General features: G+C 39.9%; 1 protein-coding gene across 1 annotated transcript in view; it reads right to left on the bottom strand.

Annotated features, from left to right (window-relative positions):
- Window positions 1-14,846, bottom strand: part of LOC126474806 (pancreatic lipase-related protein 2-like) — a 74,840-nt gene that overhangs the window by 13,192 nt on the left and 46,802 nt on the right. Inside the window, exon 4 of the mRNA XM_050102278.1 lies at window positions 6,129-6,335. Coding sequence (XP_049958235.1) covers window positions 6,129-6,335 — 207 coding nt within the window. The remainder of the gene's footprint in view (window positions 1-6,128; window positions 6,336-14,846) is intronic.

The following is a 14,846-nucleotide window of genomic DNA, read 5'->3' as shown; positions in this document are numbered from 1 at the left end:
CAGTCCTGAAAGGAGATTGCTTACAAAGCACTCATTCAACTGGTTCTAGAATATTGCTCAGGTGTGTGGGACCCATACCAAATAGGGCTAACAGGAGATATTGAACGTATACAGAGAAGGGCAGAATGAATGGTCACAAGTTTGTTTAATCCATGGGAGTGTGTCACAGAGATATTGTAGGAACTGAACTGGAAGACTCTGGAAGATACACGTAAACTATCCCAAAAAACCTGGTTAACAAAACTTCAAGAACCAACTTTAAATGAGTACTCTAGGAATATACTACAACACCCTATGTATCACCTACATAGGGACTGTAAGAATAAGATTAGAATAATTACTGCATGCACCAAGGCATTCAAATAATCATTCTTCCCTCCTCACTCCATAATAGGATGTCATGTATATGACTACAGTTACCCCACAAGATAATGCCATAGGATATTATACTCTGGAAAAATGCAAAATAAGATGATCTGATGTATGTTTCAGGTACACAATTTCTGAGTTGTCTTAAATAAATTACTCTAGATAGTTTACTACTAATATAGTTTACATGTTGGCCCCAGGATAACTTTTCGTCTAAATAAACTCCCAGGAATTTAACAGAACTAGGGTCATCAGATAGTGGCTTGTCTCTTAGAGTGAAGATTATCTGCTGAGTTTTATTTTCATTTAGCAGGAAACTATTTGCTCTGAACCAATATGCTGCATGAGTGAGTGTATTTTCAGCACAGGTTTTAAGATCATTAAGACTGTTACTGCTATGGAGAAAAGTCGTATCATCTGCATACAATACAGTGGTGGATCTAATAAACGAGGGGAGGTCATTGATCATTATCAGAAACAGGAAGGGCCCCAGTACAGATCCCTGAGGCACACCTACTTTAACGTTTTCTATGTTTGACATTTCCTTACCAACACAAACTACCTGTTTACGGTTGTTGACATAAGCTTTTAATAGTCTGAGACTGTTTTCTTTGATGCCGTAGAATTCTAGTTTCTCTAGTAGTGGCATGTGCTCAACACAGTCGAAGGCCTTGCTTAGGTCACAGAATGAGACCTGAGCAAAGCCTTTGTTCTCAAAAACTTTGAGGATGTAACTGACTACCGTGTTGATTGCATCAATGGTCGACAGATTCTTCCTAAACCCGTATTGTGTAGCATTAATTATTCCTAGATTCTCAAAGTGAGATGATAATTGTTGGTACATGATGCATTCTATTACCTTGGAGAATGTGGGTACTATTGAAATAGGCCTGTAGCTAGATGGAGAGTCTTTATCTCCCTTTTTGTATACTGGGACAATCCTAGACAGTTTTAACTCATCAGGAAAATATCCCTCAAGTAAGCACTTGTTTATGCAATGGGTTAAGGGGTAGAGAATGCAGTCACACACTTTTTTTAGCAGGTTGGATGATATGCCATATATATATAAGCTATCAGATGATTTCAGTTGTTTTATGACCCCTTGTACATATCTAGGCGATACTTCGGAGAAGGTTACCATGCTTGTATTTAGTGACTGTCTACCCCAATTTTGGGAGAGTAACTCTGATGGACTAATGTCTGGTTTGATAATTGTGTCTCCTATTTCTCTCACTGAATTAATAAAAAACTCATTGAGTGTTTGTGGTGGGATATTAATTTTGTCTTTTTTAGTATCTCTGGCAGCACTGTTAATTACTTTCCAAGCAGTTTTGCATTTATTGGTGGAATTATGTATGCTGTTGGCATTGTAGGTTTTTTTGGCTTGCAGGATGGCTTTTTTGTATTCATTCCTGCATTCCACATAGGCTGATTTGGCACAGTCAGACTTCATACTATTGTATATGTTGTACAGTAACAAAACTTGTTTCTTTAGGTCTGTCAGCTGTTTAGTGTACCATATATTTTGTCTGTTTTGAGATCTGGATTTGTGGCTGCTGTCCATTATTTTGATTTTCTTTATGGGAATACTATGGTTAAATAGGATCAAGAATGCATTAAAAAATCTATCAAATATTATTTTGGCTGGCAGATCATTACTTGATGTGTAATGTCCATCGACACTACAATGGCCAAACCAGTCTCTGTCAGCAAGGGAATTACGAAATGTTTTAATTTTATCCTCTGTTATGGGTCTGGTAATCACAACTGTTGGGACAGGTCTGTTTGCATTGCTCCTATTGAGGGGAATTTTACTTGCATAATTTAGAGATACGGAGTCATGGTCAGAGAATGGGAACACTACAACTTCACATGTGTTTTCAGTGGTCTTGAAGTTTACAAAGATGTTATCTAAACATGCTTTGTTTCTTGTGGGCCTGTTATTAACATGATGTAAATTGTATTGTCTTAGCAAGTTTTCCAGATCTGCAACACTACCCTTACATTTAGTAACATCAAAATCAGCATTCAAATCACCTCCTATTGCAATATCATAATGTAGCCATTTAATAATACTTAATTCACTCAATAGCATGTCCATTTTTTCTAAAAATATGTTAATGCTTCCCTTTGGTGATCTGTACATGGATACTACTATTAGCTTATGACTATTAATGATTATACCCGTAACTTCAAAGTGCTGTTCATCACACAAGGAATTTAGGTCTAGTTTGGTTATTGTACAATTGAGTGACTGGTTGGAATAAATTGCCACACCACCTCTAATGTGCTTTTTCCTACAGTAGCTATTTACTATACTAAAATTGTCAAATTTGGCAACTGCAAGTTCATTCTCATTAGCCCAGTGTTCACTCAGACAAAAAATATCAAACTGGTTATCAAGTCCAAACTCATTTATGATAAGTTCTTTATCTTTCAGTCCTTGAACGTTAAGGTAACATATTTTAAGATCCATGCTCTTATTGCTAACACACTGAACACTATGGTGATTGGTTTTCAAACGTTTTTCAGGGCTTATCTTTTGGATTTCTGCCTCTTGTTGCCTTTTACTAAAAAATTGTTCTCTTGGAGTGGTAGCACATCCACTGTTGTATGCCTACTCTTCCCTCCTTGTGATGATATTGTAGATGAAGCTGCTACTAGAGGAATTGATGTAACTGCTGTTATGGTGTCTGGAGGCACTGTTGTGGCATCTGGTGACTGAGGAGATAAGGTGGTTGCTTCTCCTTCTGCTGCTGTTGAATCTTGCTGGTGAAGTGTGATAGGTACTGCTGCTGCTGTAGGCATTGTTGTAGCAACTGGTGACAGTGGAGATTTGGATGTTGCTTCATCTTCTGCTGCTGTTGAATCCTGTTGATGAAGTGTGGTAGGTATTGCTGCTGCAGCATTTGTTATGTGTGTAGGTACAATTGCTGCTTCCACCTCTACTTCTACTGCTGCAATAGAAGTAACCATTTCTTCAGGCTCTGCTTGCGTCAAGCAAGGAACTGGAAAAGCAGCAATTACTTCTTGGTTGTCAGATGCTTTCAGTATCATGCTGATGTTTTGGCACAGAATCTTCTTGCCTCTGTTATTAAGGTGCATGCCATGTCTCGTGTAACAGTCTCTTTGCAAGGAGTCCATACTTATAAAATATGCATTTTGGTAGGCCCTGCAAATCTTTGAGTATTGCCTGTTTGCTTTTATGATTTCCGCGTTCACACATGACCATTCCGAAAGGTCATGCCTATGTGGAATTCCGACTACAAAAACTGATTTCTCTCCTGTTGAATTTAGTATTGCTTTAAGGTTTCGTGTTGCACTGTGGAGGTCGTTTTTATATACATTATTGGCTCCTGCTATGACGACAATATGACGATCATTTTCAGTTTCTTTGTTTCTAACGAGTTCTTGGATGGGTGCACCTGGTTTGACAATACTAGTTGCTTGTATACAATGACTGTAACGTAGTATTTTTGCGATCTCACGTCCATGGCTATCACAGAATATTTTCACTTTGAGTTTGTCTTCACGTTTATTGCGGAAGTTTCTGCTCATGTGCTTATCACTATATAGATTCGGCGTGTTGTTGTCGCCACAGTTTTCCGTGGATTCCACATTTATATCTGAATCTAGTGCATGGAAACGGTTTTTTGTTACCACAGTAGTTCCACAGTCACTGAGTTTCACACGACCAACCCTTTTTGGCCTAGTAAACATATGTTGCCTTGTTGTTTCTGCCTTTAGGCCTATATCCACTTCAGAGCACTCGTTTATTGTAGGTAGGACACAAACTGCTTTTATTGCCGCGGTTCGTTCCATTCGTTGTATTTATCACCTTTTCGCTTCTTTCTTCCGTGATCATGCTAGTCCTGTGCTCCCAGTTCCGTGTTTTACTTGCTTTGGCGATCGGGATATTACGCGCCTTTTTCAGTTCGGCATTTTCATTTTCTAAATGCGCAATGTCCCGCCTTAGTACATCTACAATTAATTGCAGGCTTGATACATGTTCATTTAGCTTCACTATTTCACTGTTATAATTTATGTATGTTCCGTTTTTCACCACACAACTATAACTTTTGTTCACTTTCTCACTATAAACAACTGTACCGGACGCCATGTTGCAGCACAGGACTGGTAGTCATATACATGACATCCTATTATTGCAGAAGAAAGCCATTAGGATAATTACAAATTCTTCACATAAGGCTCACTGCAAACCCTTATTTACTAAACAAAAAATTATGACTGTAATAAACCTCTATATATACAATGTCTTAATCTTTACGAAGAAGAACCTACAAGATGTGAAACGTAGAGAAAATGTACATTGTTACAACACAAGAAGCATCAAACACATATACACGCCTTACCACAGACTATCAAAATCAATAAATAGCTATGAAGTCACAGGGCACAAGCTATTTAATAAGCTGCCACATGCCATACAGGATCTTCCTGAACATACATTCAAAGAAAGACTGCATGAATGGTTTATTGCCCACCCGTTCTATGATATCAATGAATTCTTCAACTGTAAAATGCAGTAATCCAACAGATGACCCACTGTACATTTATTGTAATATAAGCTAAAATATTTCAGTAGTCAATACCTTATCACACTGTATTATAAATTGTAGCTTCATTTGACGTTGTCAATTGCTGTAATGGCCTAAAGACAATAAAATCTTTATTATTTATTATTATTTATTATTATTATTATTATTATTATTATACATGAATGGGAGAGGAAGAAACCCTAATAACAGGTAGAATGGGACTTACCCTCTGCCATGCACCTCATGATGGTTTGCAGAGTGTAGATGCAGATGTAGAAATACACTTACTGTCACTGTATAGATGAAATGTTCTGCAATTTTTACATTTTTCTACACTTTGTTGAGAATTTTTTACATGGCCAAGTATCTTGTTGCTTTAAAAATGGTTCAAATGGCTCTGAGCACTATGGGACTTAACATCTGAGGTCATCAGTCCCCTAGAACTTAGAACTACTTAAACCTAATTAACCTAAGGACATCACACACATCCATGCCCGAGGCAGGATTCGAACCTGCGACCGTAGCAGTCGCGTGGTTCCAGACTGAAGCACCTAGAACCGCTCAGCCACACTGGCCGGCTTGTTGCTTTAATGTGGTGCCATCTTCAGTCCCAGAAACTATTCTGTTATACACCATTCTTCCTATCATTATACCTCGATTACTTGTCAACAATGCCAGACAGAAATCTTTCATGTCGGGGCCATGTTTACCTATTTTATGGATTGGAATTATTACTACTGCTTTCCAGACTGATGGAATTTCTGTTTCTCAAATTCATTTGTACATTGTATACTGATATTTTTCAAAAATTCAGCATTAATCCTCTCAAACTGATTACTTTTCTTAATCTGTAATGATTTTATAAAATGCAAGAGTTCACCAAACATAACTTGTTGTTAAACATTTGTGAACTCTGTTCTATCCAAGTCTCTCTTCTAATTCTTGAAACAAAAACTATAAGAATCAGTGATGCAAAAAGCAAGTTTAATAATATGCAGAAAGGAATTCACATAAAAAATACTACATAGGAACTTTGAAAAATAGAGAGTAAATAAGGAAGTTTTAGGGGCAGTGACGGAAAAAGACGTCTAGAACTGCGGAAAGTGAATCAAACGTGTACCTGTTAATGAAACAAATATGTAGGTAACAGCATTCTTCAATCACTTTCATAATGACACTGCACATGTGTAACTTACTTACCAGATGGTGTTAACAATCCCTGTGATCGTTTGGGGCAGCCAGGCTGAATCCTCTCTCCACCATTTGGGTAAAAGTCCACTGAGCCAGTATTCATTGGAACTCCATATTTTCCACCACCAGTGTGAATCACATCTACAAAATCTGCTGATGTTTCCTTGATGTGAGTGTTTTCCAATATGTACAGGAGTGGATAAGCTGGGTCAAGTGCTGTGCATAAATTTAGTAATGAATATTGCTTGTAAAACTTTATAAAACAAATTTATTATTACTGAACACAAGAGATCTTTAAGAAATCGTAGCAAAAATAATGTCATCATTTCAGAGCCTTCTCAAGCAGTCTGCAACACAAGTGCCTAAATTTATGTCTTCCAAAATGTTTGTATTTGCAATTCGTAAACCAAGCAAAAATTTTGGAGCATGTGAACAAGGCAATGAACCTATTTTAAGATATTGGTTTACTATATGCGGCTAACTGTTATACATAAACACAATAAACCCACTTTAATAATTGAATTTTAGGTGTTAGGCCAAATCATTATAAAGTGCTTAAACAACTACACCACAGATGTTTTGACCAACTACAATGGTCTTATCTTTGGAGTGGCTAACTTATAAGTTCTGGGAATGATCCTACATATGTACCATCTATGAACCGTGTTATTTCAGTTGTCAAGTGGCTACTGATGGCACATTCTGCTATACTAATGGACAATTTGAAGTAAAGATTCGTATAGAGGGGTGGCTGTATGGTTGGCTGTTGCCTATGCTACTCTGACATGTACTGATGATCAGGAGGTATTGAAGCATTGTGTAGAGTATTTCAGTGAACTGCTGGATGCTTCAGAGTCCCCTATTGGAGATCCCAGTCGCTCCAGAAGATGATGCCATAGTACCTCCCCCTTCCCAAGGAGAAGTGAACAAAGCAATTTCCCGATTGAAGAACAATAAAGCACCAGGGACTGACAATACAACATCTGAACTATTGAAAGCTGGAACAGTTTAGCTGAATCGTAGGATCTAAAAGATTGTGTGCCTCATCTGGGAAAAGGAAGAGTTACCAGAAGAATGGAATGTAGGGATAGTGTGTCTGGTGCATAAGAAAGGACATCTATTTGAATGAAGCAACTACAGAGGCATAAACTTTTGAATATTATATATAAAGTACTATTAAATATCCTGTTTAGTAGACTTTCACCTATAGCAAAAGATATGATTGGAAGCTATCAATGCGGGTCAGACCAGGAAAGTCAACTATAAACCATGTATTTACTTGCTGACAAATAGTAGAAAAGACCAATGAATTCAACATTGGTGTGCACCATCTTTTCACTGACTTTAAATCTGCGTATGACACAATAAACCGGGCCAAACTTTATGAGGCAATGCGGGAATTTTGAGTGCCTGGAAAATTGGTGCATTTAATAGAGGTCACCCTAAAGTATCCCCAGTGTGCCATGCAGGTGCAGTCAAGACTATCACCTCAATTTACCACTCAAACTGGGCTAAGGCAAGGAGACGGGTTTGCCTGCCTACTTTTCAACCTGGTGCTTGAAAAAGTGGTATGCAAATTGGGTATTCAGACAAGAGGAACTACTACTTAAATCTGTACAATTGCTGGGATATGCAGATGACTTGGATTTAATGAGTGGAACACTTAGAGATCTACAAAGTGCATTTTCACCTCTAAAACTGAGTGCAGAGAAGATGGTCTTGAGAATTAATGAAGGAAACATGAAGTAAATGTATAATGGCACTCACCAATCCTTACAGTCCACAATAACCCTTGATGGAATGACATTTGAGCGACTGGAATGTTTCACCTATCTGGGATTAAATATAGAGGCAAATAGCACCACCTTCACTGAAATTATGGCTAGCATAAGTGCTTCTAACCGATGCTACTTTGGAATTTTGCGACATTTTAAATCCAAGCTTATATCATGATGGACAAAGTGCCAACTTTACGAAATGCTGATACGCCCAGTACTTACTTATGGCTCAGAAACATGGACAATTATGAATCAGGGTGAAAACAAACTGAGATCACATTAAAGAGTTATACTAAAGAGGATTTTTGGCCCTGTATATGAAAACGGGACCTGGAGAAGGCGAAGAAATGACGAACTTTATGACTGCTATAAGGAGGATGATGTGGTAAAGTTCATAAAGCTGTGTAGACTGAGATGGCCTGGACTCTACTCAATGAGACAGATTCCGCAAGGAAAGCCTGCTGCAGTGAATCTTGAGGAAGAAGAGCAAGAGGATGACCTAGGTTGAGATGGAGTGACGAGGTTGGAGAGGATGCTGCCAGAGTCAGTTGCCATAACTTGGAGGTCCTCGGCGAAGCCCAGAGAGGAATGGCAGAAAATTATTGAGGAGGCCAAGTCCCATCCCGCGATGTAGTGCCACTGGAAGAAGAAGAATACCTATAGGATACAAGTTAATATCAAATTAATGTAGGCCTAATATGAAGAAAAGTGGAATAAAGTCCAAGACTATAATCTCCAATGAATACTGCAGTGAACAGCTTGGAGTGCTGTACTGCAGTACAGTTGTTCTGACAATCTATACATCCCCAATAAGAAATATGTTAAATATAAACCTCCGGCAGGTGCAGCCACTGTTGTCACACAAGGAGGCATGCGTTGTAAAATTTACAACATGGTCGTTTGTCAGTAAAAACAAACTTGTCTTAACCAAACTATTATATTTATTGAATAAAGCAGTTCATATTCACTATCTTCTACATTTATAAAAAAAGCTTCATGCCTTTCACAGACAATTTGTTTGCAAACTAATTCTGACAATGTTCAGGAAAATGAGAAAGTAGGCAGTGGCCATCACCTTGAAATTCTCAAAATGGAGTATCAGTCTCTCATTTTAGCTACAATTTCAACTCCACCTTTTGTCATCTTGTACTCAATTATGATTTCGGGTTTGTGTGTTTCTTCATCCACCATTGCCATGTCATGCACAGCAGACAAAAGTATGATAGCACAGTTTTTACAAGGAACATATGAAACTAAGGTCTTGTCCTATTGAAATCCAAACACTGCACTTCCAATTTCTTTTGTTTGGGAGAAATTCTGGAAGACATTAACATCTGTTCTTTGTCATTGTACCAATGCAAGTGATAGTCTTCTGCAGAAAATATTTAGAAAGGAGCTAGCTTGTGTACTAATTGCCAGTTGTAAGATTCCTGTTAGAATTTTCTATAGGCACCTCATATCTTTTCACTATGTCCTCAAGAGCATTAGATAGCCGATATTGTCCTTTGGTTGGATGCAACAATAAACCTCCAGATTACTGCAATAAAATGCTTTTGCATCACACAGAGCAAACATTTTTGTCCCATATTTAGCTGGTTTGCTGGGTATGTACTGAACCCATCTACAGCAGTCTCCATACGGGTGAAGCATTTCATCTATCATGGTGAATTCATCAGGCTGTAAGAACATTGACAGTTAGCAGCAAAGGGATCCAATACTGTACGAAATGCAACCAGATTATCAGATTTTCTCCTGTCATTCCTCGTTTCTATATCAACAAACCTCATACAGCTTAGGAAAAACAGAAACCTATTGTAACTCATTGCAGTTCTAAGCAGTAGCATTTTTGTTCCATCTGATGCCAGGACTTCCAGTACATTATCATGATGGCATTTTCTTCTTCTTCTTCTTAAAAAAAAAAAAAAAAAAATCCCGAACACAGCCATTATTTCGTCAGTTTATTATTATCTCTTTTGCATGAGAATTGATGTGGATCTCGCTTGTTTATTTATATTGGTATTTGTATAGTTTATGATTTCATCAATAAAGTTGAGGTCAATTACTTTCAAAAAAGCACTAACATCATCAGTTATACCCATCACCTTTCTCTTCGGATCTGGTGGAATTTGCACAATGTCTTTTCTGTTGCTTTTTGAAGTTATAGCACACTCACGTTTACACCAATGTGAACCTTTGTCTTTTCAATAAAGAACCCTCATACGTCTGCTGTCTCTTCAGGGTCACCACCATCCGTACCTTCAACTTCAGATCCACTGGCATGGTCCTATTCAGTGTTTTCATCACTCAAATCTACTTTACTTAAATCTACTTTACTTTCCTCCAAGTCTGAAAAGACTGGATGGACTTTATCATATCCTTCTTCAAGCAGTTTGTGAATTTCTCTGTCTGATGCACCCTTTGCATTGCAACAAAACATCAAAGAAATGAAATGAATAAATGCATTCAGATGCCGGTATAGCCAAAGTAACATTTAATGTGCATCTATGAAAACTAAAAAAAACAATGAGCAAGTACAGTTAACTTTTTACTACACTTTCCTCTGGACAGTGTGGCCTGAGCTCCCAGTTAGTGCACATCGACAGTGCAGAAAGATACATATATAGCTTCTTTTCTGTGTTTACTTCGTAGATTCTTACATAAATTGCGTGTGAGTTTTGTATAGGAGGTGTAATTTTGAGTTTTAGTTACTGTAATTGTAAATTCAGGCAGACTGTAGCGCAGTCATTAGTCATTTGTACAGGTTAGTTCATACATTCTTTGTGTGTTTCCCTCGTGTTATCTAGGCACGGACTAGTGTTTCAGTAACTGTTGTTCAACATAGATTAGAATGGACAGGGACTGTGATTGCTGTGTTCGGATGAGGGCTGAGTTGGCATCCCTTTGCTCACAGCTGCAGGCGGCGCTGACTTCGATCACGCAGCTTGAGGCTGTTGCCAATGGGCACCACTGTGGGAAGCCAGACTTTGGTATCATGGGGATGTCAACCTCGTCTCGTCTGTCCCCAGATCGGTCTGCCGCTGTGGTTGCCCCGGTTGCTGCCCGCAGTGGGGCTGAGCCCTCGCCTGTGGTTGATTGGGAGGTTGTTCCAAGGCGTGGCAGGCAGCGAAAGACGTCCCCGGAGGCTGATCAAAAAGCCTCCCCGGTGCGTCTGACAAACAGGTTTCAGGTACTGTCTCTGGCTGAGCCAGATGCAGCTGCCTGCCCTGTTTCAGAGGATGATTCTCAACCTTCAAGGTCCGGGCAATCACAGAGGGTGGGCTTATTGGTAGTTGGGAGCTCCAATGTTAGGCGCGTAATGGGGCCCCTTAGGGAAGAAATCCAGTGTGCACTCCAGGTGCATTCCGGGTGGAGTCATTCCTGATGTGGAAAGGGTCCTTCTGGATGCCATGAAGAACACAGGGTGCAGCCAGGTGCAGGTGGTGGCACATGTCGGCACTAATGACGTGTCGCTTTGGATCTGAGGAAATTCTCTCTGGATTCCAGCAGCTATCTGATTTGGTGAAGGCTGCCGATCTTGCTTACGAGATGAAGGCAGAGCTCACCATCTGCAGCATCGTTGACAGAACCAACTGCGGACCTTTGGTGCAGAGCCGGGTGGAGGGTCTGAATCAGAGGCTCAGATGGTTTTGCGACCAGGTTGGCTGCAGATTCCTTGACTTGCGCCATAGGGTGGTGGGGTTTCGGGTTCCGCTGAATAGGTCAGGAGTTCACTACACTCAGTTGGTGGCTACACGGGCAGCTGTGTGCACGGAGGCTGTGTGGCGTGGACTGGGCGGTTTTTTAGGTTAGAAGGCCTCGGGAAAGTACGGGGTGGGCTGCAATCTCAAAGGGTGCATGGCAAATACAGGACGTGCTTGGATCAAGGAAAAGTCGGAATTGTAGTTGTAAATTGTTGTAGTTGTGCTGGGAAAGTCCCTGAGCTTCAAGTGCTAATAGAAAGCACAGAAGCTGAAATCATTATAGGTACAGAAACCTGGCTAAAGCCAGAAATAAGTTCTGCAGAAATTTTTACGAAGTCTCAGATGGTGTTCAGGAAAGATAGATTAGGCAGAATTGGTGGTGGAGTGTTTGTGTTTGTCTGTCAGTAGTGGATTATCTTGTAGTGAAGTCGAAGTAGATGGTATGGGCGGAGGTTATACTTAACAGCCGAACTAAGTTAATAATTGGCTCCTTCTACCAACCCTTAGACTCCGATGATATAGTTGCTGAACAGTTCAGAGAAAATTTTAGTCTTGTAACAAATAAATACCCCACTCATATGGTTATAGTTGGTGGGGACTTCAACCTTCCCTCGATATGTTGGCAAAAATACTTGTTCAAAACCGGTGATAGGCAGAAAACATCTTCCGAGATTGTCCTAAATGCTTTCCCCGAAAATTATTTTGAGCAGTTAGTCCATGAACCCACGCGAATTGTAAATGGTTGCGAAAACACACTTGACCTCTTAGCCACAAACAATCCAGAGCTAATAGAGAGCATCATGACTGATACAGGGATTAGTGATCACAAGGTCATTATAGCTAGGCTCAATACCGTTTCTTCCAAATCCACCAGAAGCAAACACAAAATAATTTTATTTAAAAGAAGCGGATAAAGTGTCACTAGAAGCCTTCCTAAGAGACAATCTCCATTCCTTCCGAACTGACTATGCAAATGCAGACGAGATGTGGCTCAAATTCAAAGATATAGTAGCAACAGCAATTGAGAGATTCATACCTCATAAATTGGTAAGAGATGGAACTGATCCCACATGGTACACAAAACAGGTCCGAACGCTGTTCCAGAGGCAATGGAAAAAGCATGCGAAGTTCAGAAGAACGCAAAATCCCAAAGATTGGCTAAAATTTACAGACGTGCGAAGTTTGGCATGGACTTCAATGCGAGATGCCTTTAATAGGTTCCACAACAAAACATTGTCTCAAAATTTGGTAGAAAATCTGAAGAAATTCTGGTCATATGTAAAGTACACAGGCGGCAAGACGCAGTCAATACCTTCGCTGCACAGTGCTGATGGTACTGTTACCAACGACTGTGCCACTAAAGCGGAGTTATTGAACGAAGTTTTCCGAAATTCCTTCACCAGGGAAGATGAATGGAATATTCCAGAATTTGAAACACGAACAGCTGCTAGCATGAGTTTCTTAGAAGTAGATACCTTATGGGTTGCGAAGCAACTCAAATCGCTTGATACGGGCAAGTCTTCAGGTCCAGATTGTATACCGATTAGGTTGCTTTCAGATTACACTGATACAATAGCTCCCTACTTAGCAATCATATACAACCGCTCACTCATCGACAGGGGATTTTGAGTTGATTCCGTATTTCTAGATTTGCGGAAAGCTTTTGACACCGTTTCTCACAAGCGACTTCTAATCAAGCTATGGGCCTTTGGGATATTGTCTCAGTTGTGCGACTGGATTCGTGATTTCCTGTCAGGAAGGTCACAGTTCGTAGTAACAGACGGCAAACCATCGAGTAAAACTGAAGTGATATCAGGTGTTCCCCAGGGAAGCATCCTGGGACCTCTGCTGTTCCTGATCTATATAAATGACCTGGGTGACAATCTGAGCAGTTCTCTTAGGTTGCTCGCAGATGATGCTGTAATTTACCGTCTAGTAAGGTCATCCGAAGACCAGTATCAGTTGCAAAGCGATTTAGAAAAGATTGCTGTATGGTGTGGCAGGTGGCAGTTGACGCTAAATAACGAAAAGTGTGAGGTGATCGACATGAGTTCCAAAAGAAATTCGTTGGAATTCGATTACTCGATAAATAGTACAATTCTCAAGGCTGTCAATTCAACTAAGTACCTGGGTGTTAAAATTACGAACAACTTCAGTTGGAAAGACCACATAGATACTGTGGGGAAGGCGAGCCAAAGGTTGCGTTTCATTGGCGGGACACTTAGAAGATGCAACAAGTCCACTAAGGAGACAGCTTACACTACACTCCTCAGGTAGGATTGACGGAGGACATCAAAAGGGTGCAAAAAAAGGGCAGCTCGTTTTGTATTATCACGTAATAGGGGAGAGAGAGTGGCAGATATGATACACGAGTTGGGATGGAAGTCATTAAAGCAAAGACGTTTTTCGTTGCGGCGAGATCTGTTTACGAAATTTCAGTCACCAACTTTCTCTTCCGAATGTGAAAATATTTTGTTGAGCCCAACCTACATAGGTAGGAATGATCATCAAAATAAAATAAGAGAAATCAGAGCTCGAACAGGAAGGTTTGGGTGTTTGTTTTTCCCACACGCTATTTGGGAGTGGAATGGTAGAGAGATAGTATGATTGTGGTTCGATGAACCCTCTACCTAGCACTTAAATGTGAATTGCAGAGTAATCATGTAGATGTAGATAGCATGCATCTCCGATGGCATGCTCCTTCCAACTGGGGATCACCATCAGAAGGGGGTGCACCTGCCTTAGGTGATTGTTCACACCTCCTTGAATATTTTGTTGAGCCCAACCTACATAGGTAGGAATGATCATCAAAATAAAATAAGAGAAATCAGAGCTCGAACAGAAAGGTTTAGGTGTTCATTTTTCTCACACCCTTTTTGGGAGTGGAATGGTAGAGAGATAGTATGAATGTGGTTCGATGAACCCTCTGCCAAGCACTTAAATGTGAATTGCAGAGTAATCATGTAGATGTAGATGTAGATGTAGACATTGACTGCTGGATCATAGTCTGCAACTGTCACACCAGCAGGCATACATTGTACTTTTTACAACATTCGACATGTCTTTGCTTACAATTCTCAAAACAAACTGAGAAAGCTAACCAAATGAACTGAAGCTATTTTAACATTGTCGAGAAAACATCAACACTGGAATACATGGCAGCAATGGTGCAATAGCTCAAGGTCAAGTCACCGATTAGGCATAAAAACTGCTGTTGTGGTACTTTTTACAACAGTGCACCCATTCGA

The sequence above is a fragment of the Schistocerca serialis genome, chromosome 4 (assembly GCF_023864345.2).
Source record: "Schistocerca serialis cubense isolate TAMUIC-IGC-003099 chromosome 4, iqSchSeri2.2, whole genome shotgun sequence".
NCBI classification, from domain to species: domain Eukaryota; kingdom Metazoa; phylum Arthropoda; class Insecta; order Orthoptera; family Acrididae; genus Schistocerca; species Schistocerca serialis.
The sequence above is the reverse complement of the archived record's forward strand: the minus strand, read 5'-3'. Positions and strand labels throughout refer to the sequence as shown.